General features: G+C 45.9%; 1 protein-coding gene across 3 annotated transcripts in view; it reads right to left on the bottom strand.

The window, feature by feature from the left end:
* PNPLA6 (patatin like domain 6, lysophospholipase) overlaps positions 1–27621 on the bottom strand; it is a 262435-nt gene that overhangs the window by 25256 nt on the left and 209558 nt on the right. Inside the window, exon 30 of one of the 3 annotated variants that reach the window (XM_078682176.1) lies at positions 7946–8062. The exons of 1 other annotated variant lie outside the window; for it this stretch is intronic. In XM_078682176.1, coding sequence (XP_078538302.1) covers positions 7946–8062 — 117 coding nt within the window. Of the gene's footprint in view, positions 1–6404; positions 6522–7945; positions 8063–27621 lie in introns of all 3 variants that reach the window. One more of the 3 variants, XM_078682170.1, reaches the window with a different exon arrangement.

Raw genomic sequence — 27621 nt, 5'->3', positions numbered from 1 at the left:
CATTCTTTAAGAGCTCTCAGTGACCATTGTTTATTTTTTGGGGAATCTGGAGTTGAACCTGCTTCTAAACAATCAATGTAGTTAAGGTGGGATTCCCCATGTATTTTTTTGTAGCATGTTTCACTGACCGGGTGAGTTAATGGGACAGGCCTACCTCTGCAGCAGGGCCTACTATATGCCTTAAGTCCTTAACAAATTGTGACATCCTGGAGGAATAGTAGGCTGTCTTTAAAAGGGGGACTCTTTTTCATTGGTAGGTAGGTTGGGTACTTTAGCCAAAATGGAGAAAAAAATTCAATGAAGTTCATTGTAATGTCCGTGATTAGAGGCAGCTTGAGCGATGACCAAAAACAGGGAACGTTTTCCTCAACTCTTGTAATTGTGTTTGATACTGAACCCATCCACAGGTAGAGAAAAACACGTTTTAGCAAATTAAAAATATAATATTTCGTTTTTTGTGCAGAACATAGCAGTGGAACTTCACGGCTTTCTCGGAACTGTCAATTTATGGCAGTTAACGGGCTAGGAGAGGTAGCCTTTTGGGACTTGTATGGAACTGAGAGTTTAGATTTATATTTCATAATTCCTACACAGAAGATTTCCTTGTCCCGGTGGCTAAGTGTATCTCTACAATGCAACTCATGCTGGTGTATTCTGCAATGTAAGCCATTTTGATTTCAATGATGCTTCCTACCACCTGCACCTGGCCAGTCATTGCTAACAAGCCCTGAGTAGCAAAGGTTCCTCGTTAAATAGCAACCACACCCAAAATTACTGCACAGTATCTCGATGAATCATTGGAGTTAAAGTTTCCAAAACAGACATACTACTGTTCCTATCTACTGGGACTCTTCAGCCCGACTGGCCAGTATTTAACCACTGTATTCCTGTGGATGAGACGAAGAAATAACGCCTGTTGCCACACCCAGTCCTATGTGATCTATCACTTGTCTCAATAATTTTTAAATGCTTAAATCATAGGAACATTGACTATCAAATGCAAGACCTCAGTAAAGGAAAGCTGAGTAGGTGGATGCTGGAAAAGGCTAGGATGGTTTAAGGTGAACTAGATTCAATGCTGATTTAGGTTAGGTCTGATATTGAAAAGTAAGAATATTAACACCTAGCAGAGGTCTTGGCTAATGATCATCAACTTCACGTAAAGAGATATTATTGATGATCTGCTGGGAATCTTAAGTAGTACTGCAAAAGGGAAGCGTTGATGTCCGGCTCAGTACTCAGATCAAATTTAAAAGGAATCGACTGTTGCCAAGTCGAGAGCTTGGCTGACACTCCAAAGTTGAGTGCGATCAGTTACCTGTGCTGGAGTTTTAGGCACTTCTTTCTAGGGTCATTGTCCATCCTCCAATGTCCAACTAATAGATTGAGCAGTTGGATAACAGCGTATCCAATATCAATTAACGATCAGGTCTGAAAAGACTATGGTTCACTGAAAAGGCAAGCGAAGAGATTAACTAGAATGTATCTCTAACGAATAAAACCATATGGCCAAAGACAAAAGGGCCTTTGACATCCACAGCATGACCTATCAAGATGAACAAATGAGCACGTGGGTGGAGTTGAAGATGTGCAAGGACTAGGTTTAGGCTATGATCACCAAAGATGCCAAGTGATTGTAGCATACAGAAACAACATATAGAGCAAAGCCTAGACCGTGTTCTGCACGAACGTGTTCCGATAAAGCCCTAACGGGTTCACTTTAGAAACATACTGAAGAGAAAATTAGTGATCTCAAGTCACTGGTTTACATTTTCATTTCAAAACAGAATCAGTCTCATTCCACTTCACTCAAATACCCAAGGAGAGCTCAAATCAGCAGGTCTCTTAAGTAGCTTTTTGATCCACTGGACCTTGTATAGCAGAAGCAACATTCTTTCCATGTCCAATTTGTGGACAGTGGCCAGAACCCATGTTAAACAGTATCTTAACTTTTCTTTTTTTAAACTCTGATTCTGTGTTTAAATCCAATACCTCTATGGTCCAAATAATAACGAAGGCACATTTGGTGCAATATACATGGCTTAGTGGCCACTTACTTTGGGAGCCTTGTGTACTCCTGCCAAATAAAAAGCCCTCAAAAAGGGGTCTGTAAACAGGCAAAGATGGGATACGGTATGTTTTTGGCCTCTTGTTTTTTTGGACAGTATGTGATAATGAGAGACACCTTTGCAAAGAGTGGGCAGCTCCTCTACTGAATCCGTTATAGCTGTTCTCACTTTGTCATATGCACACAGTTTGGTCTCATTAGGGACAGAGAAAGTTACTGGAGGATTAGTTTATAAGCCCCGAAAATCTACGGCCAAATACCTTTAAAATAAATCAGTATCACTTGGTGGCGAACACAGTCCTAAAGATGGAGTTTAGTAAATGAAGCTCTTGTAAGAATTTGATCTTACAAATACCTATTTAGATCCATTTAATTTAAATTAATGCTCAGTAACAGGAGTGCAGCTATGTGGCTTGAGACCTGGATGTTCTTCAGAAAAAACACAAATAGAACTAACCCAAAGGGAGCTCTCCTTCTGCCTTCAAATGAGGCTGAGATTCCTCAAAGGAACGATGAGACTTGGAAGGAAGCAAATAACTGGTTTCTCAAAAGGGGAAGACATTTTCACAGCCCCCACAAAGTCTGTCATAAAAAGAGGGACAGTGCTAAAACGAAAAGAGCACAAATGCTAAGTTTCAAAAGTTATTCTAGTAAACTGAAAAGAAAACTAGTAAAGTGGACAACTGCCCATGCCCATCACAGCAACATGCAGCTATTTCGTGCAACTTGAAAATAAATCTGAATCACTGGAGAACATCTGTCGTGCAGCAAATATAAGGTTTAGGATATGGCGAAGTTAGAAGGCTAAAAATATCAAAAGTGTATTGTGGAGAACCTTCCATCCTGCAAGCGAATGTCCAGTTACAAAGACCAATGCTTCACAGTGCAGACTGTCAAGACACTGAGGAACCCAGGACCAAGAAGCCAAGTATTTGTCCTGCCTATTTCCTAAAGATGGTACATGAAAATAAACATTGTTTGCGCAAAGACTCTTACTATAGTAAAAAAGAGACACTTTTCAAGGTTTTGGGAAGGAAGTCATGCCCAGTGTGGGGTTTTAATGGTGTTGCTCCTTGATTTCTATTGTGTACCCACGTGTCTTTGTAGCCTTGCACTAGGACTTACCTTCTATTAAGATTGCACATTAACTCCCTGTTGAAGTGGCACGTATTTGTCTGGAAGGAATATATTGAATGTTAAACTGCACACTTGGACCAATAGGTCTCCCCCTTCCCTGATTACCATGAGACAAAGTTAGCCTTATATGACCTTTAACATATAAGAAAATTTGGTGATGACAGACAAGCTAGTAGCTTCCGGATAGTAATGCGAGTTTTTTTTTAGTAAACCTGTGTAAAGAACTTGTAAAAAAGAAAACTTAAATGTAAATATATATACTATCATTAACTATTGTATATTATTGCTGTGTATTCTAAAACCCTAGTGGCCTTACGCTACAAAGCCAGATTAACTGTGATAACTGAGAAAGGAATACGCTTTAAAAGAGTGAGCACAAGGCCACCTGAGCATTGCTGGAAACTTAGATGGATGCAGCTAGAGTAGCTCTCTCTTTTAACCACAGGTCATTTGTCATCTTCTCAAGAGTTCCTTGTGTTTAGCTGGATGCAAAACCTTGTCTATGGATGTCTGATATAGAATGACTACCTGAAGCCACAACACAGAGGCTCAAGAAAGCTATCAGATTTCATGAAGGAAGGCTGATTAATAGGTCATGGTTAATGGAATGTCAAAATTAATTAAATGAACCTATGTGAACATCTAATGGGAACTTCTTTAGTTTCCCTGCTTTGACATTCAATTCAACTATCCGCCCTTACTACTAGCCTCCCTGAATCAATCTTACGACAAAACAGGAATCTTTAGGCAATTCCTCTGCATGGACTTCTGGTTGTCTTCTTTGGGTACTCTTCTGCCCTGGGCTAATGCAAAGAAGAACCTTCACTTCTGTAAATACCCAGATCCAGACGTCCTAGACTTTCCTCTTAACCTTGCTGAAGCCCCTTGGTTCTACTGCCGAGCAGTTGGGTGGAAGTGATTAGCATTATCATCCTCTCATGGAATCTTTGGCAAGCCACGTTTGATATAGTTAACTAAATACCAGTGGAGTGGAGGCCGTAGACATGTTACTTAATGGCAGTAAATATGCACTTCTAAGAGATCAGGGTCTATGTGGGAGTACAAAATAATTTTGTTTAGAAAGGGGTCCGACTTAGTATGAAACTAAACATGTGGGAACATGTGGACATTCCGAGTTCTGCAAGATTATGTCACAAGGAACCTTTGTAAAGCTCCTCAAGGCAGTCAGGAGTTGAGGGGGGGGGGGCGATTACAGTGACATAGAGAAACAACCTCTTATAAATCACTGAGTCCTGCAACGTCTCATCAAAGAGCAAGGTGTTTTCAGAGGTGAGGTTGACACTACTGAGCTGAGACTGTTTTCTTCTGGTATTCATTTTGGTTGGCACACAAAGGTATTGCGTGTTTACATGTGTTTGTCTTGTTACACTGGGCCAGATTGTAACTTGGAAATTGCATTGCCTGAGGCGGCTACTGAATCCCTGAAGACTGACAACAATCATTTAATCTCCATTGCACCACTTCTGCATTAAGCGTGACCCATCCACAACTCTAAATCAAGAAGGAGACTAAGACAAAGATCTCTTATTCCAGAAGCAAGGACACCAACAGAAAGTGGTGCATGGAACAGAGAGGTTAGCAATCCAGAATGGTTTTCATTCCACCAACTCAATAGTCATTTATTAATCTGGCAATCCAGCCTGGAACACACCCTCTTAAATTACTCCGCATCATCAGGTTCTGTCTTGGCCTAGGGAAAGGCCCCATCTGTGGAAAGAAGTTCAGTTACATCACTTCAAACTACAAGGGCACAAGCAGTAATCTGTTGTTCAGTCCAGAGATACTGCAAAAGAGAAAACTGTGCAAACTATATCCAATATCCATTAGAGCACCACCCTCCTTTAACTCACTCTTTGTATTCAACAAATATGCAAACTCCTGGTACAGCGCATAGTAAAATCTAACGGCCCGGCACCGGCCTACAGAGGAGGCTCCCTGTTCCCACACATATGTTACAGACCATACTTATAAAGTCGATTATCAATAGAACACTGACGTTTGAAAACATGATCGCTTCAGATGCAAGTGTACCATCCTGGCAGTATGCACCTTTTTAAAAGCCAGAGTGGTGCTCTGGTAGTGCCCTATCAGGAGATCACTAGACTCAAAGCGCATTGCTTTAAATTTAAAAATGAATGTTCCAGATAGGCATGTGTGTACTGGGACCAGTTTGGGGTCTCCCCTAGCTCAACTCTGTGTTTTCATTTTGAGCCAAGGATTAAAGGTGCACACGCACATCCTGATGCAAAGAATCCATGAAAGCAAAAAACCTCTAACCGAGGGCACAGTTTAAATCCTTCCAAGTACACTCGGTCCACTACCCTCCCTCAGTCTCTAAGAGAAAAAAAGCATGTTGGGAAGTAATAAGACCAGTTATGTTACAGTCAGTGGGCTTGCAGATTCATATTTGAGTCAGTCAGTGATTCGTTTTTAATGATTTCCACACATTAACTCAGAAGGAACACTACCCTTTGTCTGTATTTATTTGTAAAAATTGAAAAAACGGAAAGCATCTATTTTGATTTAAGTAACTAAGCCTTCAAGTCCCATGACTGTGTATTCAGAACTGGCATTTCCAGAGCTCATAATATGCCAACTTCCACACAAGTACTAACATTCATAGTCCTTGGATACATTTAAATGCAATCAGGTGTAAGTGCTACTAAAGGTCAATGAAAATCAGAATGGGTGTTTAACGATATACTATGAACATTTACTGTTGCACAATACCCTACAAATACCCAAGCACAAACTGTTCATTTTTCAGATATATAAATCTGGGTAAAAGCTAGCTTATTGTTTATTTTTCACAGAGCAAAGACTAAGAGAAATAATCTAGATAAATGCAAAACAGGGAAAAAAATAACAATTGAGCAAGTTACTGATAAAAAAGTTTTAAAAACGTATATTTAGCAGGGGACAATACTCTTTTATCCAGATGGGTAAACCACAACAGTACACAGTTGGACATTCGGCTCCCACTCTAGCCCTGCCTCCAAGGACTGACAAACTATTCTCCTAGTCCACTGGGCACCATCTCCTCTAATTCCCCCGCACCCACCACCCACCATGTAGGGCTCTCATTGGCAAAGCCTGGATAGCTCCTCTGCCATTGCAGGGCAATACGTGGGCCTCATTCTTGATTAGGCCACACACTATCTCGCAGAGGAATACTTGCCTGGCAGGTTGTTGATGTATCCGCCGTCCATTAGCAAATTTCCATCCTTGGGGTCACAGAGTGGCGGCAGGTACCCCGAGAGGGTCATGCTAGCTCGCACGTACCGCCACAATGAGCCTATCCATGTGAGGGAACAAATGCAGTGAGAAAGACCAAACAGAGTAACCCAGAGAGCCGGTATGAGGCCACCAGAGAATATTGCAAAGTATGGGTCACCAGGAGCAGGTGGCCACTCCCCTGAGACCCATTTGTCCAAAGAAACCTGCACTGCACAATGAAAGTCAAGTCAGACATAAACTTAAAGAACTGATTTTAATTGGGTGGGGATTAACAAAAACAGTGAGGCATGTGAATAAGTGAGGCCCTGTTTCTTTTACAAAAACTGAGGTAGACCTACCAATCCAAATATACCATTTCAAAATAGGCCACATTAATCTCAACTATAGAACACAGGTGTACAGAATCTAGTCAGGTCCTAAAACGAGTGCATAACTACAAGGCCTCTGTCAAGAGGTTGTAGACTTCTAAGTCTATTAAAATGTGCACCAAAATCCTTGTGACCCAAAACCTAGTCCGGAGGCAGTAGTGCCAGGATAGGGAATATGGCCTTTGTAGAACGTAAAGACCTAAACTTTCAAGAGAACTCTGCCCATTGCCTCTATTTTCCTGACCTTCCACACCCTTTGAGTGAAAACTATCAGCAATAAAATAACAGACTTTTTTTGTCATCAGAGTAGTGAAAGAAGATACATCCGCAATAAAGTGGTCTTTAAGTGAAATCCAAATGAGCATCTAGCTCATCACCTTAACTCCAGACACCTTACGTGATCTTAGAGAAACTCACAATTCTTCATTCACTCACCTCCCTCTGCTAATCCACCCAGAGACGTTGCATCCAAATACTTCAGGCAACTGACAACATGTTCCCTAAATCAGCACTCATCCTGTAAGGAACACATCACAAATATCCAAATGCCTCATCCCATTTGAGGTTGACCATAGGTGAAGATGCAGAGAAGCTCACTTGCCGTTGTGCATGTTACGGTACGGGAATCAAGCCCAAATGATCACCCACATTTTCACACCAATTAGTGCTAGGTTTGCTGACCACCTAATTTTCATATATGTGCAGGTTTCTTTCGGACAAGTAAAACACCAACATGAGCATGGTGTCATCAGAAGCCATTCATAGATGGCCCAGCACAGGAGAGAGGGAAGTGCAAACTCCAACGTGAAGTGGCCTGGAAGGACCTTAATAGCAACAGTGATAGACCAGAGACCAAATCATAAGAAAACACAATTTAGAATCTTAGTGATCAGTTAACTGGGTTTGCCAGAAAGCCACACTGGAACATGCATTATTAACCAAGTCAATGCGTGGAAAAGCTTTCAAAGCCCTATGTGGCTCATGATTGTCATCTAAGGTAGCCATTTTAAATGTTTAGGGGGCGCTGGCATCCTTCCAGACCAAACTTCCCTCTCTCTCTTATGCCAACTTTTATTGCCGTGAGGCTGACGCTGCTGGAGGACATGATGCTGACCTGGCACATTGTTAACATAGCAGCCATCCACAAGCAAGTGACTGTCCTTTGGGTCGCAGAGAGGAGGTAAATAGGGGGTGTAAGATGAACTCGCCCTGACGTAACGCCACGCACTGCCTGCCGGATGAAGATGGGAGAGTAAATCAAACTGAACAGGGACAGAGGAAAAGAGTGAGGGAAGGATAGAGAGAGGGCAGAGGAGGAGAACAAAGGACATCAAAACGGGATATGATACCATGAGAGACGCCCCAGAAACACAAGTGAAGAGGGAAGCCAAGTTTCGTAGGCTGTTCTTAAGGCAGCAGGACATTGAAACATAATACAAGGGACAAAAACAACACACAGTAATTTCGGTAGACCTGGGCATAACATAGCGTACGGTAATTGTAGTTTACCATCTTGGAGAAGAGACTTCTACATGGTCTAGGTCATGAATCGGGAATGGAGAGTAATAAGCTCAGTTACCTTTTAGAACAGATCAACAGAGCACAACACACACCCCTAGAGGAGCAACCTCTAGCCATACTACAAAAAGCACAAGTTACTTACCTTCGGTAACGATATATCTGTAAGAAACAGTAGTTATTATTAGATTCCTTACCTTAGAATATCCCCAGGCGTTAGACTGGATCCGGAAAATTTTGCGTAGCAGTACCCCTGCACGTCGGTAGGCGTCGTCTGCGGCTCCGCGTCCGTCGTCGTCAGAGTACTTAGACGCTGCCCTCTCGCGCTGACGTCAGTTCTTATACACAGCTTTTCCGCGCCAGAAACGCAGAGTCATGATAAAAACCAAAACTGGTGCCATGAAACTAGGGCCCTGAAAGGGGACGACCTTAATCCTAGATATCGGTTCACAGAACGGGGAGGATGGGTGGGGCGGCAAGGAATCTAACACTAACTACTGTTTCTTACAGATATATCGTTACCGAAGGTAAGTAACTTGTGCATCTGAAAGAAACAGGTTAGTATTAGATTCCTTACCTTAGAATAGATACCCCAGCAATACCAACCCCGGTGGTGGGTCTGCGAACAAATGATCACACCAGAAAGTCCTGGAGAACGGAACAGCCGAAAAAGCCATCTCTCCGGACTTGGCTGTCCAGGCAGTAGTGTCTTGCGAACGTGTGCAGCGAGGCCCACGTAGCTGCCTGACAGATGTCCTGCAAGGGGACTCCCCGGCCCAGGGCAGTAGTAGCCGCCGTGGCCCAAGTGGAATGGGCACGTAGCCCCACAGGAGGCTCATTTTTAGCTAAAGAATAACAAGACTTGATGCACAAGACGACCCATCTGGAAACGGTTCGTTTGCGCACCGCCCGTCCCTTCTTAGCGCCCACGTAACCAACAAAGAGTTGGTCATCCACCCGGAACTGGAGTGTGCTATCCAGATAGAATGAGAGCGCACATTTTGGGTCCAGACGGTGGAGCCTCTCTTCCTCTTTCGAGGGATGCGTAGGCCGAAAGAAGGTGCGCAAGATGATGGACTGCCCGATGTGGAAGGCTGTGACTACCTTGGGCAGGAAAGAGGGTCGCGTCCACAACACAACTTTGTCCGGCTGGACAGAAAGGAAAGGAGGTTTAGAAGAAAGGGCCTGGAGCTCACTCACTCTCCTGGCAGAGGTGATGGCAACCAGGAATGCAGTCTTAAGGGTAAGAAGATGAAGAGGACAGTTATGAAGTGGCTCGAAGGGAGCGCACATCAGATAAGTCAGAACAAGGTTCAAGTCCTACTGAGGCATCACGAAAGGAACAGGAGGGAACATACGAGTGACGCCCTTCAAGAACCTATTTACAACTGGGGACTTGAACAAAGAGGGCTGATCAGGTAGCCTTAAGAAGGCGGAAATGGCAGAGTGGTAGCCCTTGATAGTGCCCAGAGCAGAGACCTGCTGGGCAAGAGAAAGAAGAAAGAGGAGAACCTCAGAAAGAGGGGCAGAGAGTGGATCCACAGCCTTTGCTGTGCACCATGCCACAAATTTGTTCCACCTGCAGGCGTATACAGATTTTGTGGAGGGACGCCTGGCTGCCAGAATAACATCACAGACTTCAGGAGGCAAGTCAAATGGCCTCAACTGTCGCCGCATGGAGGTGGAGACGGGACAGGTTCGGGTGGAGGACCGTCCCCTGCTGCTGCGACAGAAGGTCCTCCTGAAGAGGCAGACGAACCGGGGGATCGACTGACATACTGAGTAGCTCTGGATACCAGTACCTTCGTGCCCAGTCCGGAGCCACAAGGATGACTTGGGCCCGGTCGCGCCTGATCTTCTTCAGCACTCTGGGCAGAAGTGGTATAGGCGGAAAGGCGTACAACAGACCGCAACTCCACTCGTGACGAAAAGTAAAAAAAGTCCACATTTGTAAAGCGCACAATCACCCGTAAGGGTCTCTAGGCGCTGGGGGGCCGTCGGGAAGATTAAGCGAGCTATTGCCCAGAGTCACATGGTGCTGGGCTGACCTGCCGCCGGAGCCGGGGATCGAACCGTGGTCCCCAGATTCCAGCGTCAGTCGCCCTGGCCGCGGCGCCACACCTCTTCCACACGAAAAGCTTTGCCGAGCGAGTGCCGCCTTCGAAATTCCAACGCGCAGAACTGATGCGCGTTCTCTTTTGTGGCGAATAGATCTAATCAAGGCTCTCTCCACTGCTGAAAGACAACTTGCGCCATGTCCGAGTTCAGACGCCATTCGTGATCCATCATTCACCGACGGCTGAGTTTGTCCACCCTGGCGTTCAGGGAACCTGCCAGGTGTTGAACCACCAGGGTCACGCCCTGATGTTCCAGCCACTGCCAGAGGCGCAGATCCTCCTGGCATAGGGTCCACGGCCCCACCCCGCCCTGTTTGTTGGAGTACCACATGGCGGTGGTGTTGTCCGTGAACACCTGCACTACACTCCCCCGGACAGAGGGGAGGAATGCCTTCAGTGCAAGAAGGATCGCCCACAGCTCCAGAAGGTTGATATGGAGCCGGGACTCCGCCATGTGGCCCCCCCAGCCCTAGAGGGACGCGTCCGTCAAAACTATGTGCTCCGGTTGGGGTAGGGAGAGGGATCTGCCGCTGACCCAATCGCGGTCCGTGAGCCACCACTGCAACTGTCTTGCAGTGCCCTCCGAGATCAAGACTTGGTCGGACAAGTTGCCCTGATGCTGGGTCCACTGAAACTTCAGGTCCCACTGCAGAGCCCGCATCCGCCACCGGGCGTGATGCACCAGAAGGATGCAGGAGGCCATCAGCCCCAGAAGCCGCAGCGTCAACCTGACCGAGACTCGGGATAACGGCAGAAAGATCGGAATGAGAGCCTGAATATCCCGAACCCGCTGTTCGGGAGGAGAAACCCGAAACTGCGCCGAGTCTAGAACCGCTCCGATGAAGAGGAGCTTCTGTGAGGGACACAGGTGCGACTTCGGCACATTGCTGGAGAACCCCAGCAGGTGCAGGAGGTCGGCCGTAGTCTGGAGGTGGCTGACGACTGTCTGGGGCGAGCCCGCCTTCAACAACCAGTCATTGAGATAGGGGAAGACTGAAACCCCTAACCTGCGCAGATGAGCTGCGACCATTGCCATCACTTTTGTGAACACCCGTGGGGCGCTGGTAAGGCCGAAGGGGAGCATGGTAAACTGAAAGTTCTCGTGGCCTACCGTGAACCGCAGGTAACACCGGTGGGCCGGCAGGACGGGGATGTGAAAATTAGCATCCTGCAAGTCCAACGCTACCATCCATTCTCCCGGGTCCAGGGCAGCTAAGACCTGAGCGAGAGTCAGCATCTTGAACTTCTCCTTCCGGAGGAAGCCGTTGACGTTCAGTAGGTCCAAGATAGGGCGTAGGCCCCCTTTACCCTTCTTGGGAACCAGAAAGTAGTGGGAGTAACAACCACACCCTACTTCTGGCCCAGGAACACGCTCGATGGCCCCCTTGGCCAAGAGGGCCGCAACTTCCTCTAGCAGAAATTTCAAGTGATCCCCCGACATGCGGTGGTTCTGTGGTGGCATGGCTGGAGGGGTCGCCTCGAAGGGGAGGGAGTAGCCCCTTCGGACGATTTGCAGCACCCACCTGGCCGATGTGATGGAGCGCCAGTGGAGGAGGTGATGGGGAACCCTGCCCCCCACTGGCGTCAGATGTGCCTGAAAGCTCGGACTAGGAGGATTTTGAGGCAGATGCTGCAGGGGCGGGTGTGGACTGGCCTTGCCTGTGTCCCCCGGCACCACCACAGCGGTTACCACGTCCGCGACCACGTTGATGTGGGTCCTGCAGCCTGTGGCTAGCTGGACGTGAGGGGGTGCCCCTTCCTTTGCCACGAAAGGGACGAAAGGCGGAAGTCTGCTGGCGTTGGCCGAGGCCCAAGGACTTGGCCGTAGCCCTGGAGTCCTTAACACGTTCCAGCGCACTGTCCGCCTTGTCACGAAAAAGGCGACGGCCATCAAAGGGCATGTCCATAAGGGATGCTTGGACATCGCCCGAAAAGTTGGCGGACCTCAGCCAGGTGTGGCGGCGAACCGCCACTGTTGTTGCAATCGCCCTGCCTAGCGAGTCCGTGGTATCCAGCCCACACCGAATGGAATATCGTGCTGCCTCCCTTCCCTCCGCGAGAGCCTGGGTTAGCTTTGCCTGGACCTCCACCGGGCACTGCGGCAGCACTTCCGCAACGTATCCCAACAAGAGTGGGAGTAACGGCCCAAAAGGCAGGCGGTGTTGACAGACCGCAACCCCAAACTCAGTGAGGAGAACAGCTTCTTACCAAACTGGTCGTACCTTTCGGATTCCCGATCCGGAGGGGCGGTCGGGAATGCGGTCTGGGACGTTGAGGCCTGGATCACCAGGTTCTCAGGGGTGGGGTGAACAGACAGGAAACTGGGGTCGCCCGGAGCCGGCCTGTGGTGTCGGGCCACATTCCGATCCACAGGGAGGCCTTGGACCAGGTGCCCACAAGAACGTCAGTGAGGGCCTCATTGAACAGCAGGAGAGACTCCGAGGAGCTTGCCTGCGGTTTGAGTACCTCAGTGAGGAGGCTAGTCCTCACGGCTGCGACTGGGAGCTCAAGAGCCAAGGCCTTGGCTGCCCGAGTCAACACCACGCTGTATGCAGCCCCCTCCTCCTTAGCCTCGGAAGGAGGAGAGACAAAACCAGTGTCGGGCGAGGTGTCCAGACCACTGGCCACCCCAAGTTAGTCCGTCCAGTCCTGACTCAACTGGCACTGCAGTGCAAGAGGGTCCTCAGACCCCTCCCAATCCCCCTCGCCCTCCATCTCCTGAAAGTCAGGAAGAAATGATGGTGCCGGATCGTCGGTGAAGGGCTCACCTATCGGCGTCGAAGATGGCACCGGGCGGCGCGGGTCCGACGCTGGATCCGGACCGGGCAGGGATCGGGACGACGACGCCAGAGGACGGCGCCGGGGGCGACACCCTTAGTGACGACGCCGGCGGAGGGGTCGTAAGGTCGACAGGCGTTGACACGGATCCAGTCCTGGATCCTGAGGAGCCCTGTGGCGTCGGGACCGAAGTCACCAACAGCGCCTGGGCCGAAGTACCAGACAGCGCCGGGGCCGAAGCCGCCGGCCCGCTTGGGCTCCCAGATGGGTCCGCGGGGACCGAAGGCACCTCGGTGGGACCCGACGGAGGGAAGCATGACCTCATGGCCATGAGGAAGGCGCTGATCTCCTCCGGTGTCGCGTTCAGCCCAGGGACCGGCGGGTGTGGAGCCGGACGCGGCGCTTGCGGCTCCGGCGGAGCCGTGTGGGCGGTGTCGCCCGAACCCCCAGCCGCATCAAGCGAGCGTCGGGTGGAGTCAGAAGAGCGATGTCACCTCTTCGACTTCTTGTGCCTCGACTTACATGAGGACTTCAAACTCGACGAGTGGTGTCGACTTGCCAAGCTATGATGACTGTGGCCCCGCGACCGGTCCCTCGACCTCCTCCTGGACCGGGACCTCGAGTGGTGAGGGGCCGACTGCCAGATCTCGAGTCGCTTACAGGTCCGCTCCCGTCTAGCTTTCGACGTCAAGGCCCGGCAGTCGGGGCACGACTTGTCATCATGGTCAGCCGTGAGACAATAAAGGCACAGACGATGGGGGTCGGTAACCAACATCAGTCGGTTACAGTCGTCACAGGGCTTGAATCCGGGCATCCCTTCCGGCACCGGAGTTGATAACGACTCGAGAAGATCCAAAATAGATCGAAAAAAGTTAGTCAAAAAGTGACTAAGGAGTACTGCTCTTCCCGGATCTGCGCTTGCTGGCGCAGAAAAAAGAAGAACGGACGTCAGCGTGCAAGGGCGGCGTCTAAGTACTACGACAACGTCATCCCGGCGACCACGACGCCGATGACGGATGCAGAGCCGCAGACTACGCCTACCGACGCGCAGGGGTACTGCTACGCAAAACTTTCCGGATCCAGTCTGACGCCTGGGGGTATTCTAAGGTAAGGAATCTAACACTAACCTGTTCCTTTCAGATGAACTCATCCACAAGAAGTCTGGTTTCAAAGAGTGCCTGCCACACCAGCGGAAGAGCAAAAAGTAGCTGTACATTTATATATAGCACACAAAAGACTGTAAGCATCTTGAAGGCTCCGTTTCAGAACCAGTGGTTCAGTGAAAGGTCTGCAAGACATACATCACAAATGAAGAATTACATGGCAGAAAGGGCAATAGATAAACTGCAGAGCCGATACGTTGGTGGTAAGGGTGTGTATCATGTGGCACGTGCTGGTTTTCTGGATCCAACTGCTCAGGGACGGAACTCCAGACCCAGTGCGGAGGAGGTTGGAGAACAAGATAAAGCTCATGGGGCAAGTGCAGGAGAGTCTTCATGGTTATGGGTCAGGCAGGAGTACTTTGAGCCCAAAGTTGAACACCAGATTTGAAGTAGTAAATGGTTATTTAAAGTGCAGACTTTTAACAAACACAAAATATGTGCTTATACTAAAAGCGAGTGATCATTTAATGTGAACATGTAACTAAGGAGGGTATAGGTAGCACCTTCTGCACATCGGCTGTGCCTAACTCCTCAGTTCCTTTTAGTTCTGACAACCTAGAAAGAGTTTTTCAGTGGAGGAAGTGTGATGTAGTCCGTGTCGATGAAACTAGGCTGTGTAACTTGCTGTTTCTCTTAAGGCCGGTCCCAATCATCACCAACGAGTTGTAACAATTGAAGGATTATACACCTTTCCCCCAACAGCATCTGTGGCAATAGCCAAACATTTCTCAAAAATGAGTAGGCCAAATGGAGAAAAAGCTGTATGAAGTGCCTGCATATAACATCAGCAAATGCTTTTCTGAATACCTTTCAATTTCGTCTTGAGCGTGACTGCACAGGCATGAATACTTAATGTGGTTGAAGAATCTTTAATGGTGTAAAAAAGAGATATCCAATGTTGGTCTAAGAAAGCCACATATATTGCAGTTTCTGAGGATATCCACATGAGAAAAATGCACATACGCATTTTAATTCAATTTAATTTGCCATAGTCAGTGGGTATTGTATAAATTTGTCATGGATTAACCACTCCTCAATGAATTAGCCAGAAGTTTCTGCATGAGTGACCCCTGGATAGTTTTGCTCTGCGTTTTTGGTCACTTGTCACAAAATATACCAATACAATTTATTAATACAAATTAAAAAGATTTTTACCTGGTATCCCTTAAATTGTTACTAGTATATAAAGAACAGTATTTGTAGAACTTCTACAAAATCTACAGCAACCATATTTTGCCTTTAATGAGGCTGCACTTTTTAACTTGAAATGTGAATTAATTCAACAGATACTGTTTAGAACATCTCTGCGCCCACGTAGGTATAATTCTCTATAAACAGGCCTAGTTATTTGTCCCAGCCATGAGCTTCTCTTCCCTACATTTCACTACCTCCAGTAGCTCTTTTGACTGTACTTTTATCAAAAAGAAAAGTTGAATTCACAAAGAGTTAAATTTAATTGCTCCATCAATGATAAGTGTCTGACACATATACACATTAAACAGGATATGAGAAAAAGTAGACGAAAATAGCCAATGCACAGGACAGAGATTAACTACTTGCACACAAAGGAAGTAATTCAGAAGCAGTTGAGTCACTGTCTTTTTTAAATAGCGTAATAAGGGGGAGGAGCGCCTTAGTAATTGTCTTGACCGAACTTGAAACTGTGAGAAGTTTACATTTAAATGGAATTCCATCTCCAATTCCTAATTCAAATAAATAGACAATGATCACCTTAAGAGGTGGCATTCCTTTAGGCTTCTTAACAAGGGAATTCATACAGCTGGGTCCTGCATTCTTTTCTGAAAAGAACAACCTCCACAATGCGGTCTCTTCTACCCCTCCAGCACCTCTCCTGGCATGGCTATCAGCCCATTTCTAATACTCAGGAAGGTCCAATGGGTGAAAGATGCTTGAAGCTTCTAGAGGATTGACAGACTTCTATCTCCAAGTCCAGTACAAAGCAGTCTTTCCTCATTGCCAATCATACAAGAAATTATTTTCAAAGGGATTCAGTTTCTCCTACAAATGAACATAATTTCTTTTGTTCCACTGTTAGAAAGAAAAAGAGGAATGTATTCAGTACTATTCCTAATAAAGAAACTAAATGGGGAATACCAACACATTCTATACTTGAGAGCTGTAAACAAGTTCTTACAGAGGAAACTCTTCAAGATGACACCCTTTTAGTATTCCTCACATTTGACTAGGAGCTTTCTTAATTTTGCTACATCTGATGTATGCACACTATCACTGCCCTAGAGGGGTATCAACAGTATCTCTGTTTTGCAATAAAGGATCAGCACTTCCAATTACAGGTACTTCATTCTGGGTTATACACAGCTCCTAGAATGTTCGCTAAAGTGTTAGCTCCTTTGGTTGTACTTTTACATTCTAGAGTTCTTCAAGTTTACCAACACCCAAATGGCTTGCTCATCGCTATGCCATCTCTCAGAGGGCCAAGTGAATATTCAATAAATCTGCTTGGCAACAATAAATGCCTTCTAAACCTAGAGAACTCTTAGCTTCAACTATTGGAGAAGTCAACCTTCACAGGGACGTATTCAGGAGAGATGGTGGGATAGATTTTCTTCCGGAGGACAGGATTTCAAAGCTCCAGAATCAGTATACATTTTGATGCAGAGAGGAGTTACTCTAATTTGAGAATGGTTAATGTCACATATACTTTTTGAAGTTCCCTGGGTCCTTCGTCATCTAAAGTCTTGGTGAATTACATCCTAGCTATTTGGTCTCCAGGTTCTGAAAATTACGAGACAGTTTTAGAAATGCTCCATCACCTAAGGGAATTATTGGCTAAGTGGTTACAGAGAAAGAATCTCCTATGAAGCATACGGTCAACTTGCCCTGCTTACAGAGTTCTGACAAAAGCAGACATTATATATGTTTAGCTTGTGATACTTGAGGGTGCTCCAGTCCCTTCTGGTGATCCAGCAAACATCGAATTAGAAGGAACATCATGCCATTCTGAATGTGCTGCAGTTCTTTGCTCCCTATATTACACAGTAGCTGCCACTTATATGAATGGCTAATAAGGAATCCAAGAGCTACATAAATCATCATTAAGTGACAAGATCTCCAACTTAATCCCAGGAGGAGATTTTCCAGAGGGCTGCGGTTCCTTTCTTATCTCTAATTTCAATATATTTTCAAGGGAGGTTGAATATATATGCATGCAGAGCATTGAAGTTGCAGGATCCCATTCTCTAGCCACTGTTATCTAAGTTTAAGCAGTGCTCCAACAAATCTGTGGCAGATGAGAGATTCCAGTGATAGGTCTATTTCCCTCCTTCAGCGATGCTCTTCTCCCCCCTCCATTTCACTCAGTCAATCATAGACCACAGGCTTGGGGTGGTGGGTGCACTAAACAGCAATTGGCCACAGAATATTCCTATGTGTTCCCACCATTCTACAGCTTGCTGTCAGTCCTCTTTGGATCCTGGCAGAAGTTCAATCTCCCTTGAGCTTTGCTCAATTGCCAGTCACACTCCTAAGATGTTCTCACTTTGGGGTGATAAGACTGAATGGGTTGGCTTCCAACACTTACAATAGCACAGCAACCTCTATAGAACACTGTAACAGGATAGAGGGCCTTGCACCATAAAGCCCTACGATAACTGTTGGATGCAGTTTGCTACTTTGTGTTCTTATAAAGGTTTGCAACTTAGACCTTGTGATTCATTAAAGATCTTAGATTATTTTAGGGATAATTAGGGTTGGCAGGTTGAGCTTTAAGCGTGCAGTGGACCGTTATTAGAGCCTTTAATGATCTGAGGTCAGACATATCGATAGCCATTCCCTAGTTGTCCAATTCCTTACTATTAAAAGGTTTTTCTAATTTACAACCGACTGTTAATTCTTCTGGCCCTTGGGATTGGGCCTTAGTTCAAACGGTCCTTTAGAAGACTAATTTGGAACCTCTTTCCTTTGCAGCATTTAAATATCTGTCAGCTAAGGTTGATTTTTGGGCGTCTTCATCGTTTGCCAGATGTACTCGCGAACTTGGTGCTTTGCTATGCCCATATCTTACATTTATGAGGATAGAGTAATCCTTAAAGTCCTTCCTTTTTTAATCCAATAGTTTCTTCTGTGTTCCATAAGGAACAGGAATTAGCTCTACATGAGCCATATATCAATCCCTCCTCTCCTGAAGAGGTAGAGTTGCATTCCTTGAATGTTGATAGAGCCTTCAGGAGGTGATGTGGTTAGCACTGACATGGGCTGCACCTAACATATTTAAAAAACATTACAAGTTACCTGTAAGTAGTGAACAGTCTTGTTCTTTTGGTAAAGCAGTTTTAGGCATCCTTAACCAGTAAATATGGTTTCTTTATTGTTTTGTTAAGAAGAAAAATAAAGAGACTTCCAGGTGTGCAGTCTACTCAATTTCCCGTTTTATATTTTGTGAGAATTAGCTTGGTATATCCTCAATTGGTTGGGTTGAAGAAGCGGAGGGGGACATAATGTAACTTACTCACCGTAATCTTCATTAGTCCCAGTCACGGCTTTTAAGGCTTACATTTCCCTCCTTCCAAGTCATTTCTCCCTAACTTCAAAGCTTGGTACTGTCAGGAAATACTTCTTTTGGGGAGGAAGGTATTGGGAGAAGGTAACAAAAATGAAAGCAAATACAAAGAAAACCAGTTTTGAGCGGGCTGTGTCCTGGGAAGAACTAACACTCATATAGTTAGGAATGGGACATTGAAGCGAGGACTTGGAGCAATGAACATTTACACCCACAATGATTTTAAGCTATGTGCCCATTCTGACCTACAGCAATTCCTGCCTTACTTATATGCATTACCATGTCCATATATAATAGTTAGGCTCAGATTTCACTCGTATAAAACAAGTGAAGTCCCCCTTGGCTCCAGAGGGTCCTTGGGCGTGGGGCCTCCAACCAGCTCTCAGGAATCCTGCTGTATTGGACTTACTGGAGGTTATAGGAGGGCTTATGGGCCCCCAAAAACCCTCAGCATCCAAGAGGACTTCATTCCCCAACTGGCAGTGTGCCAGGAGGTGCATGTGCAGAGTGGTGGAGAAAGAGGATGTGGCCCTGAAGTCCTCTCAGCAATTTCTCTCTGTGGACTTACTGCAGGTAACAGGAGGGCTTGCAGAGGGGGGGGGGGGGGGGGGGTGAAAGGGGGTGGGGTCTCCGGCGACTTGCTGTGCAGTTTAAAAAAAAAACACATTTGGTTTAATTTATTAGACGAGGGGGGCCACATGGCCCCCTGACTGGGATGTTTTCAGCCATAGGGAACCTATCCCTCAAGGTTTGGCCTTTTATTTGAAACAATAAAATAACGGGAGGGGTGGCCCTCCTGGGCCTATTTCGGACCCGGGTACCCCACTCCCTGGGGTGCAGCCTCATTGGTGGGTGCCCTGGTCCCACCCAGGGCACTTACTCTGCTGGGGACAGCGGGTGGAGCTTCAAGGCAATCGGGGTCCCTGTCGGCTCCCCACTAACATGCAGCTCCCTCTTTGTCTCTGTAACAAGCAATTGTGCTTCGCTTTCAGCAAGCGAGAGCATTTTTAATGCTCTCACTTGCTGAAAGCGGAGCACTGTTTGCTATGGCTTGGTGGGAGGGGTAAAGCTCTGGCCAAGCAATAGCAAACAGCTAAGTTCTGGGGGTGGGCACCCCGGAACATAGGAGGCGCACTTGGTGGTGGTGGCGGCCCCCAGGGCCATTTATGGCCCCCCCTCCATTGTACGAAACAGCCCTGGGGAAGAGGTGGTCCATGGGGCTGCGGGGGTTGTCCAACGATCCCCCAAACTGATTTCACTTTAGCCCTGGGTAGGTGGCAGTCCCTGGGGCTGTGGAGGGGCTACATGGCCCCCCACATCTATGTCATATTTAGCCCCGGGGAGGTGGCAGTCCCCGGGAATGCAGGCGGGGGACGGGCCCTTCTGCATCAATTCAACATGGCCCTGGGGAGGTGGCAGTGCCCAGGGCATGGGGTTGCCGAGCAGGCAAACCGTGCATAAAATATAAACAATACCCCAAGGAGGTGGTGGTCTCCAAGGCATTATGAGCCATAGGAAGGTGGTCCAGTGCGCCCCCTCTCCTTTATATATTGTGCATGTCCCCGAGTCCTGGCCCACCCGGGGAGCAAGATTACAGAAGCATGGGGAGACCGCGCTTTTTTTCCGGCTGGATCCAGCGCAACTTCCTTTGAAATTGTTTAAATGCTCCCCTCCCAGAGGCCTAGGGGGTCAGGGTGTATCTAACCTGCCCCCTTTTCTTTTTGTTTACATTTTTTTCTGTGACTCGGTTCAAGCAGTGTCAAAAGATGGCTGCCAACACTTCCTGGTTTGAAGTGTTGGGAGCCAATCAGATCTCAGCACGAGATCAGGAGTGGTTCTCGGCATCCCTAGATATATAACAGGAAATGTCTATAAATAACTCAGCAACTGCTGAATGAATTTACTCCAACTTAAAAAAAGGTCACTTTCTAGATCCAACAGCTACCTTTCTGCCAAATTTGGTGTAATTCCGTTCAGCAGTTCGTGTTGTAGCCGTGTCTAAAGTTCCTATTGAAACTAATATGAGAAAACGCGTTTTGGGTCCACCACCCCTTTTTCTCGGCCCCCGCTTGACAGATCACCCCAAAACTTTCAAGACAACAGTTAAATTGAGCATCAAACTAGTTTTGAAAGTTTTGCAAGTTTTGCAAGATTTTGTCAAACAACGCCAAAGTTTTTGGCAAATAAAAAAACGCTCTACCTATGGAAATGAGATCCTAACTATACGACCGCCAGTAGGAGATCTATACATATATCTATATAAATAAAAATGTAACTGTTCAAAATCTCAAATCTCCAAAAGTTCTTCACCGATTGCTTTGAAATTTTGACACAACGTTGCATTTGAATACGAGCATGTTTTTATATACACGTTGGGTTCGAATACGCGTGTGTCGAATACGCGCGTGTTTTTAATCGAAAGCACAGACACATAAAAATGTCAATGTGCGTTTGATAAAAATCTTAAATCTACGAAACTTCTTCACCGATTGATTTGAATAAGTGCGTGTTTATATATACACAACGTTGGATTTGAATACGCGTGTGTCAAATACGCGTGTGTTTTTAATCTAAAGGACGAACAGACCCTATCGATTGGGTTGCTGCGCAACAACTACAATGAACGCATAGAGACAATAGTCTACATATATTAGGATGGCCAGTTGGTGTCAGGATGGCAGACCGGGAAGTGGGTGAAGGGAGGGGGGAGGAGTTGGTTCACTTTGCAACCCAACCAGAACCTATTGATTTGGTTGCTGCGCAACAAATACAAGGGACGCATATAGACAATAGTCTACATATATTAGGATGGACAAAAACATATTGTATACCCACAAGCATTGTGAAATTAAACATATTTGAAACGTGCGCTTACTCTTTTCTTTCTCCTCCATTTAACCAGACTGAGCCACAGCAACGCGTGGCCGGGTACAGCTAATGTATATATATATATCTCTGAGCTGAGTTTCATCAGCAGATCCTGCTCCATCTGTTCATCCTGCTTTGTACTTGTTAGTAGCCCTTCCACTCTCTGGGTTCTACTACAGCCCAGGTCTTTCTCCCCAAATGGCCCATTCTCATTTTTATCCGTCACTCCTCAGTGGACTCTGCACTGTCCATGTTCGTCCCTTCTCTCGGTTCATGCTCATCAAGCTGTTCACCCACCCCTCCTTTGTCAACTACTAATCTAAATACTTTTCTTGTATATCTATCTCTATCACCGCAACAGATATATACACACATCTTTTTCCAATATCACTAGGGGTGGGCAATACATTTGGTTCAGACGGCAGAGTTGGCAGAGTTTTGCCCACTCAGTTCTGGCTAAATTCCGACAACCGCCGTGTGGCAGTTTTTTCACTTACGCGGCTCACAAACGGTAAGTTGGAAAGTGAGAATTGGCATCCCCTTGCGTGATTTTCAGGGTGCCAGGAGGGCAGCCGGTGAGATTTTCCCAACGCGGGAAAATCGCGACAGTTCATGGTGAGAAAGCTGCTGCTTGAGTAAAAAATATATTCTAGAGACTGCAAAATTAACTCAAGAAGCAGCACCCTCTGGTTCGCTGCGTGGTGCAGTTCGTGCTGATTTTTCTGCCTGGAACAGGCTCCCAGTACTAAAAATCAGGGCAAGCAGCGCAATGTGCTGATTTCCGCCCATCTGTGGAAGTTTTCATGCAACTCCGTAGAAATCCACAGAGTGAAACTCCACGAGTTCCGCCGACCCCTACGATTCACCCTCTTTAATACCTGGGGCTTCTCTACTTTGCCTGCTTGTTTGGTCTCAACATAAAGGAGACACTGTAATAAATCCAATGAGATCTATGAAGTTAATGAGACCTCGAAAGTCATTGGTCAGATTGATTTCATCTATATGGATTACAAGTGCCATTGCGGGGGCCATACGTGATATTTTGTGTAGATACTGATCACCTTTAGCAAATTCATAGCTAAGCTCTTGGGGAGTCACAGGCGGGATCTCAGCACTCACAGGTGAGGTCTCAGGAGTCACTGATTGGAGTTAAATTATCACATACAAGACTATGGGGAATCACGTGTGGCATCTCAGGAACCACATGTGAGATATCTTGTGAGCCATGGGTGAGATCTTGGAAACTCACTAATCAGATCTCAAGAGTCCAGGAAGAGATTTTAAGGAGTCTCAAGTGACATATTGGGAAGTAACTGGTGAGATCAAAGAGAGCCTCCAGTGACAACTTAGCGATGTATGGGTAAGATGTCAAAAGAATCATGAATAAGAGCTCGTGGAGTCAGTCTATGAGAGTAACTGATCTGAACACAAATCTGACCCTTGACATGCATGGATGCGATCAATATTACCTTAGTGAGTTAGGATTCAGATCTGCTAGAATCATGGATCAGATCTCGGGTTATCACTGATCAGTTCTCAGGGAGTCACAAAGGGGATCTCAAGATTCACTGATCAGATTTTGGGAAGATATAGATTCGATCCTGGGGAGCTAGGGATAGGATTTTGGGTTGAAATGGATAAGATCTCAAGGAGCCACGGATCAGATCTCGTTAAGTCGTATAACTAATCTTAAGGAGACCAGACTCAGATCTCTGGAGGTCACAGATCAGGTTTCAGGGAGCCATGGCTCAGATCTGAAGGAGTGAAGGATTAAATGTCAGGGAGTGGCAGATTAGATTCTACAGCGTTACAGGTGGGAATCGAAGCAGAGCCTCACACAGTAATTACAGCACTCTAAGCCAATTTCAGAAACCTTTCAAGTTTCATTAGTCCTATGTCCCCTATCACCACTAATGTAGTGTTCCAAGAAGAATCTGACAGAACAAGGGCAGTACCAACTATAGAAGCAAACTGAGAGAATTTGAAAGGATCATGCAGTGCAAGAAACACATGGACTTAGTGCAATAAACAGGACCTTAAAGCAAAATAGTTCAAAGGTAACTCAGTATGAGAACTTCCAATGGCAGTGGCTTGTTTTATTAGTTACTTTGCAATTGGCTAATTTGTACTTTAATGTTTTCATCAAAACATTGATATTAGGTTAGAGTAGGACAGATGTTAATAAAATCATGGTTAGAATGTATATTAGAAGGGACACATCAGCAAGAAAGTGGTAGTTTTGAGCACACCCTTAATATTGCCCAGCCCAGCACACTCTTTCCCCCGCTCGTACACACAAACAGACAATGCTTTAGTGGATGACTGCGCAAGCTGACAATGTCCCAGGTGAAACAGATGACTGAATCAAATCATGCCAACATTAATGAACAGCAGGCGAAATAGAGGGAAGGGAAATTGGAGACAGAGTTTTAATATGCAGGCATTAAGTAATGTTATTCCACCTTGGAAAGCAACACCAGTGTTCTGTTACAAGCCCTCATTTCCTGCTAAGTTAGATGTTATATAAAAAGGTCACACTGAGCCCCAGGCCCCTTCACCCTAAAACAATTAATAGATACACCATGAGCTCCAACCCTGTGTGTTTCAATTAAAGCCCTTGCTGAAACCATTTGAGTGTGAGGCTGAGCATTGAATGGCAGAGGCTACAAAGAAGGTCACTCTTCAGCTATGGAGAAGAAAGAGCATAGACACTTTGTGGCCATTGCCCAGATTAGGCACCTATGTTCTAGGGGTGAGAAGCAGATGTATGTGTCTACAGCAAGGGGGCCCTAAGAGAAGGTGTGCCACAGAAATGCCCAAATGCCCAAAAGTAAGCTACAGGGGTTCTTTGAGAAAGGGATGCATAGTAGTGCCTCCCACTAGGATCCATAAGAAGAACAGCCGCTAACATAATGCATTGCAGCTTCAGTGCTTAAGGAAGTGGGGGACTGGCAGACTGGTTGGGTCAAGGGATCTCTATTTGCTACTGATCCCGTCTCTAAGCTCTAATTGCAAGTTCTACTTCGTGGAAGCTGGTTGAGTCTTCTCTCATGCTCTGTCCCTGGTTCACCATCCTATTTCCTGCCTTGCATACTCTATTTTGCTCTTTTTCCTGGACCTCCTTCCTGCTTCCATATCCTTTTCATTGATTCAATTCATGGTTATCCTTCTCAATTCTTGTCCCACTTCCTCTCTCAGCTACTTCTAGGTCATCTTCCGGTTTCTTACATTCATTCCTATGCTGCTCTTATCCCTGGTTCTTCTCCCTGTTTATTGGCTCGCCTCCTCATCAATTGATTTAATTAAAGCATCCAAACACTTTAAAAGGCTGTTGGTGCTGAAGAAGAAAACCCACAAAGAGAGAAAAGCACAGCATTTAGAGTCTTAACAAAACAAAAAGTTATCATGATTCTGGCAGCATGGAATTAATTTCCTAGGCTGCATGTTTCACTATTTAGGATGCAAGAGCATAATAGATCTTTCTCCCATTCAAGTTTGATTGGTACTGTGAGCTTGCATAAGCAAGAGGCTCTTCGTTTGAACAAGGCACACCAGCATGTAAGGATGAAAAAAATGAGGCAAACAGGTCTGTGCAGAAGATCAGGATAACACAAAAGTGTTATGCATTCAACAGATACATTTAAATTGGACTCCAATAGTGGCACCCAATATAACTCTCTACGTGCCTGAAAGATACAATGATACTTCTTTAGGTGAAAAACAAGATGTACTGGAGCACTTTTGACCCAATAAAGTTAGGGTTTAGGCTAAAAGGGAGAGAGGCTGTTACAGTAGCTCAGCCTCAATAAAATAAAGCCAGGTATGAAAGCTTTTGGGGCGGTAGGGAAGAGACTTTGTGGAACAGGCACAAAACATAGAAACATTTGTACCACGCTGCATTGTTTTGAGTATTCATTTTAAAATCACAAACAAGAGTAATACCTACGTATTTAAATGACTGAACCTTAGAGGGAGAGGCATAAGAGTAGTGCCATTCTCGAATGCCATCAGGAGGCAATCCCAGCACTCCATCCGCTTACCGATTATCAAATGTTCAGTCTTATTAGTCTTCAATTTTAGGTAATTATGTAGCATTCATTATGGACTGTCCATGTTACTTTAGGAGATTGCACAAAAACCCAGGGAGATATCGTCCATGTGCTTTACTTCGACAAATCTTACACATGGGGAGAACATACATACTGAAGAGCAGTTGCGACCCCTCCAATGAAGTCCAAATACATTTGGGTTTGTAACATGCCAATTAGGGGAAGCTTTCTCAGAATAACAGAGACTGCGGGAGGACAAGAACCTCCAAAACTATTTTCTTTCAGGCATAGGAGCAGGACAGTTTGGTTTACCATGTAAAAGGTAGAAAGTAGCATCCAGTAAGAACAGTCCCATGTTTACTTTGTCTACAATGGAATTCAGCTCTTCAATGGCCATGTTCCCTCTTCTTGGACAGATTACATTTTGCACTGGTCCAGGAATTCAAATACCCCTAAAAACATAGCCAATTGATTAGCCGCAATTTTCCCAGGCTCTTTGCTAGATATAGGATGGTGATAGTGCAGTAAATATCTAACTTTGCTGGCTCAAGAGTAGCCATGTTCACAGGCATGACACAGCCTCAGCCTTCTGGCTGCTGGGAGAAAACCCTGTGCCAAGTGCAGAGTTTTCTCTCTGCGATATACTGTTTCCAATGTTTCTTCCTGTCAAATCCACTGTTCCTAGTTTTTTAATAGTCCTATATCTCATGATTATTGCTATTCTTTCATGATTTCAGCTCTCTTGGTTCTAGCTGATCTGTTCTTCAGTTTCGAGCCATAGCCAGTTCTCCTTTATTTAGCCAGTCTGTTCTCTTGTATTTAGCCCGTCTGTTCTCTTGTATCTAGCCATAGTCTGTTCTATTGCATCCATATAGAGCTATTTTCATATTACAGGCTCTGCTTCCATCCCTGCGGCAGACTGCTCTCCTATTTCTAACCTTTTACACCTAGGTTACTCTTACTCTGGGACGTTCTTCTCTAAACCTCATGATGGTTTCCTATTTTATGCCTCTCCTTTAGCTCTCAATCTGCTGGTATTAAGATCTCTTCTGCATCTTCTAGGTTATGCCATATTCCCATTTCAGCAGATTAAAAGTCACCTAAATCTAGAAGGGCGGGACATTTGCCGAGGTTACCCTTGCCATGCATCTCTAAAGGTGTTTCATCACTGTTAAATGTGGAATGGTGACACTGCCTAAGGTAATCGGACTCTATCCCCAATAACCTGTGTGACCTTTTGAGAGTTATAGGTAAAGAATAAATGGCTGTCAGCAAAGAGAAGCATCTGAAGGTGGAGCCCAAAGCCACTCCCTTGCCCCCAGTCCATAACTGTATCATATGACAGTATGAAGATACTCCATGTTGTACATAGTAACTTGTGAAATCTGATCTTGAGCCACAATGGCAGAACATGGCAGGAGGTACGCATGCACATTCCAAAGCAGGAATAACGGATTATTCAATATTAGGGAAGGCACAGGAGGGGGTTAAAGAGGATTATGACATGGCCATGCAAATTTCTGGACACACAGGCTGTTCGATCCTCAAGACATGCACCCAGGCACCAGCTATGTTGTGGTGAGGACAGGAAGCAGTTATGTTGTGCTGAAGGCTACTAATGGCTATGTGACCTTAAGGACTGCCACCTGTGATGGTGAGGACGGTCACCAGCAATTTAAAGGTAAGGGCTGTTACCACCTGTATGGTGGGAAGAAGTGTCACCAGCTATGTAGTGCAAACTACTACCGGCTCGAAGG

The sequence above is a fragment of the Lissotriton helveticus genome, chromosome 1_1 (assembly GCF_964261635.1).
Source record: "Lissotriton helveticus chromosome 1_1, aLisHel1.1, whole genome shotgun sequence".
In the NCBI taxonomy this organism is placed as follows: Eukaryota; Metazoa; Chordata; class Amphibia; order Caudata; family Salamandridae; genus Lissotriton; species Lissotriton helveticus.
Note: the sequence above shows the minus strand (reverse complement) of the source record. Positions and strands in the feature narration are given on the sequence as shown.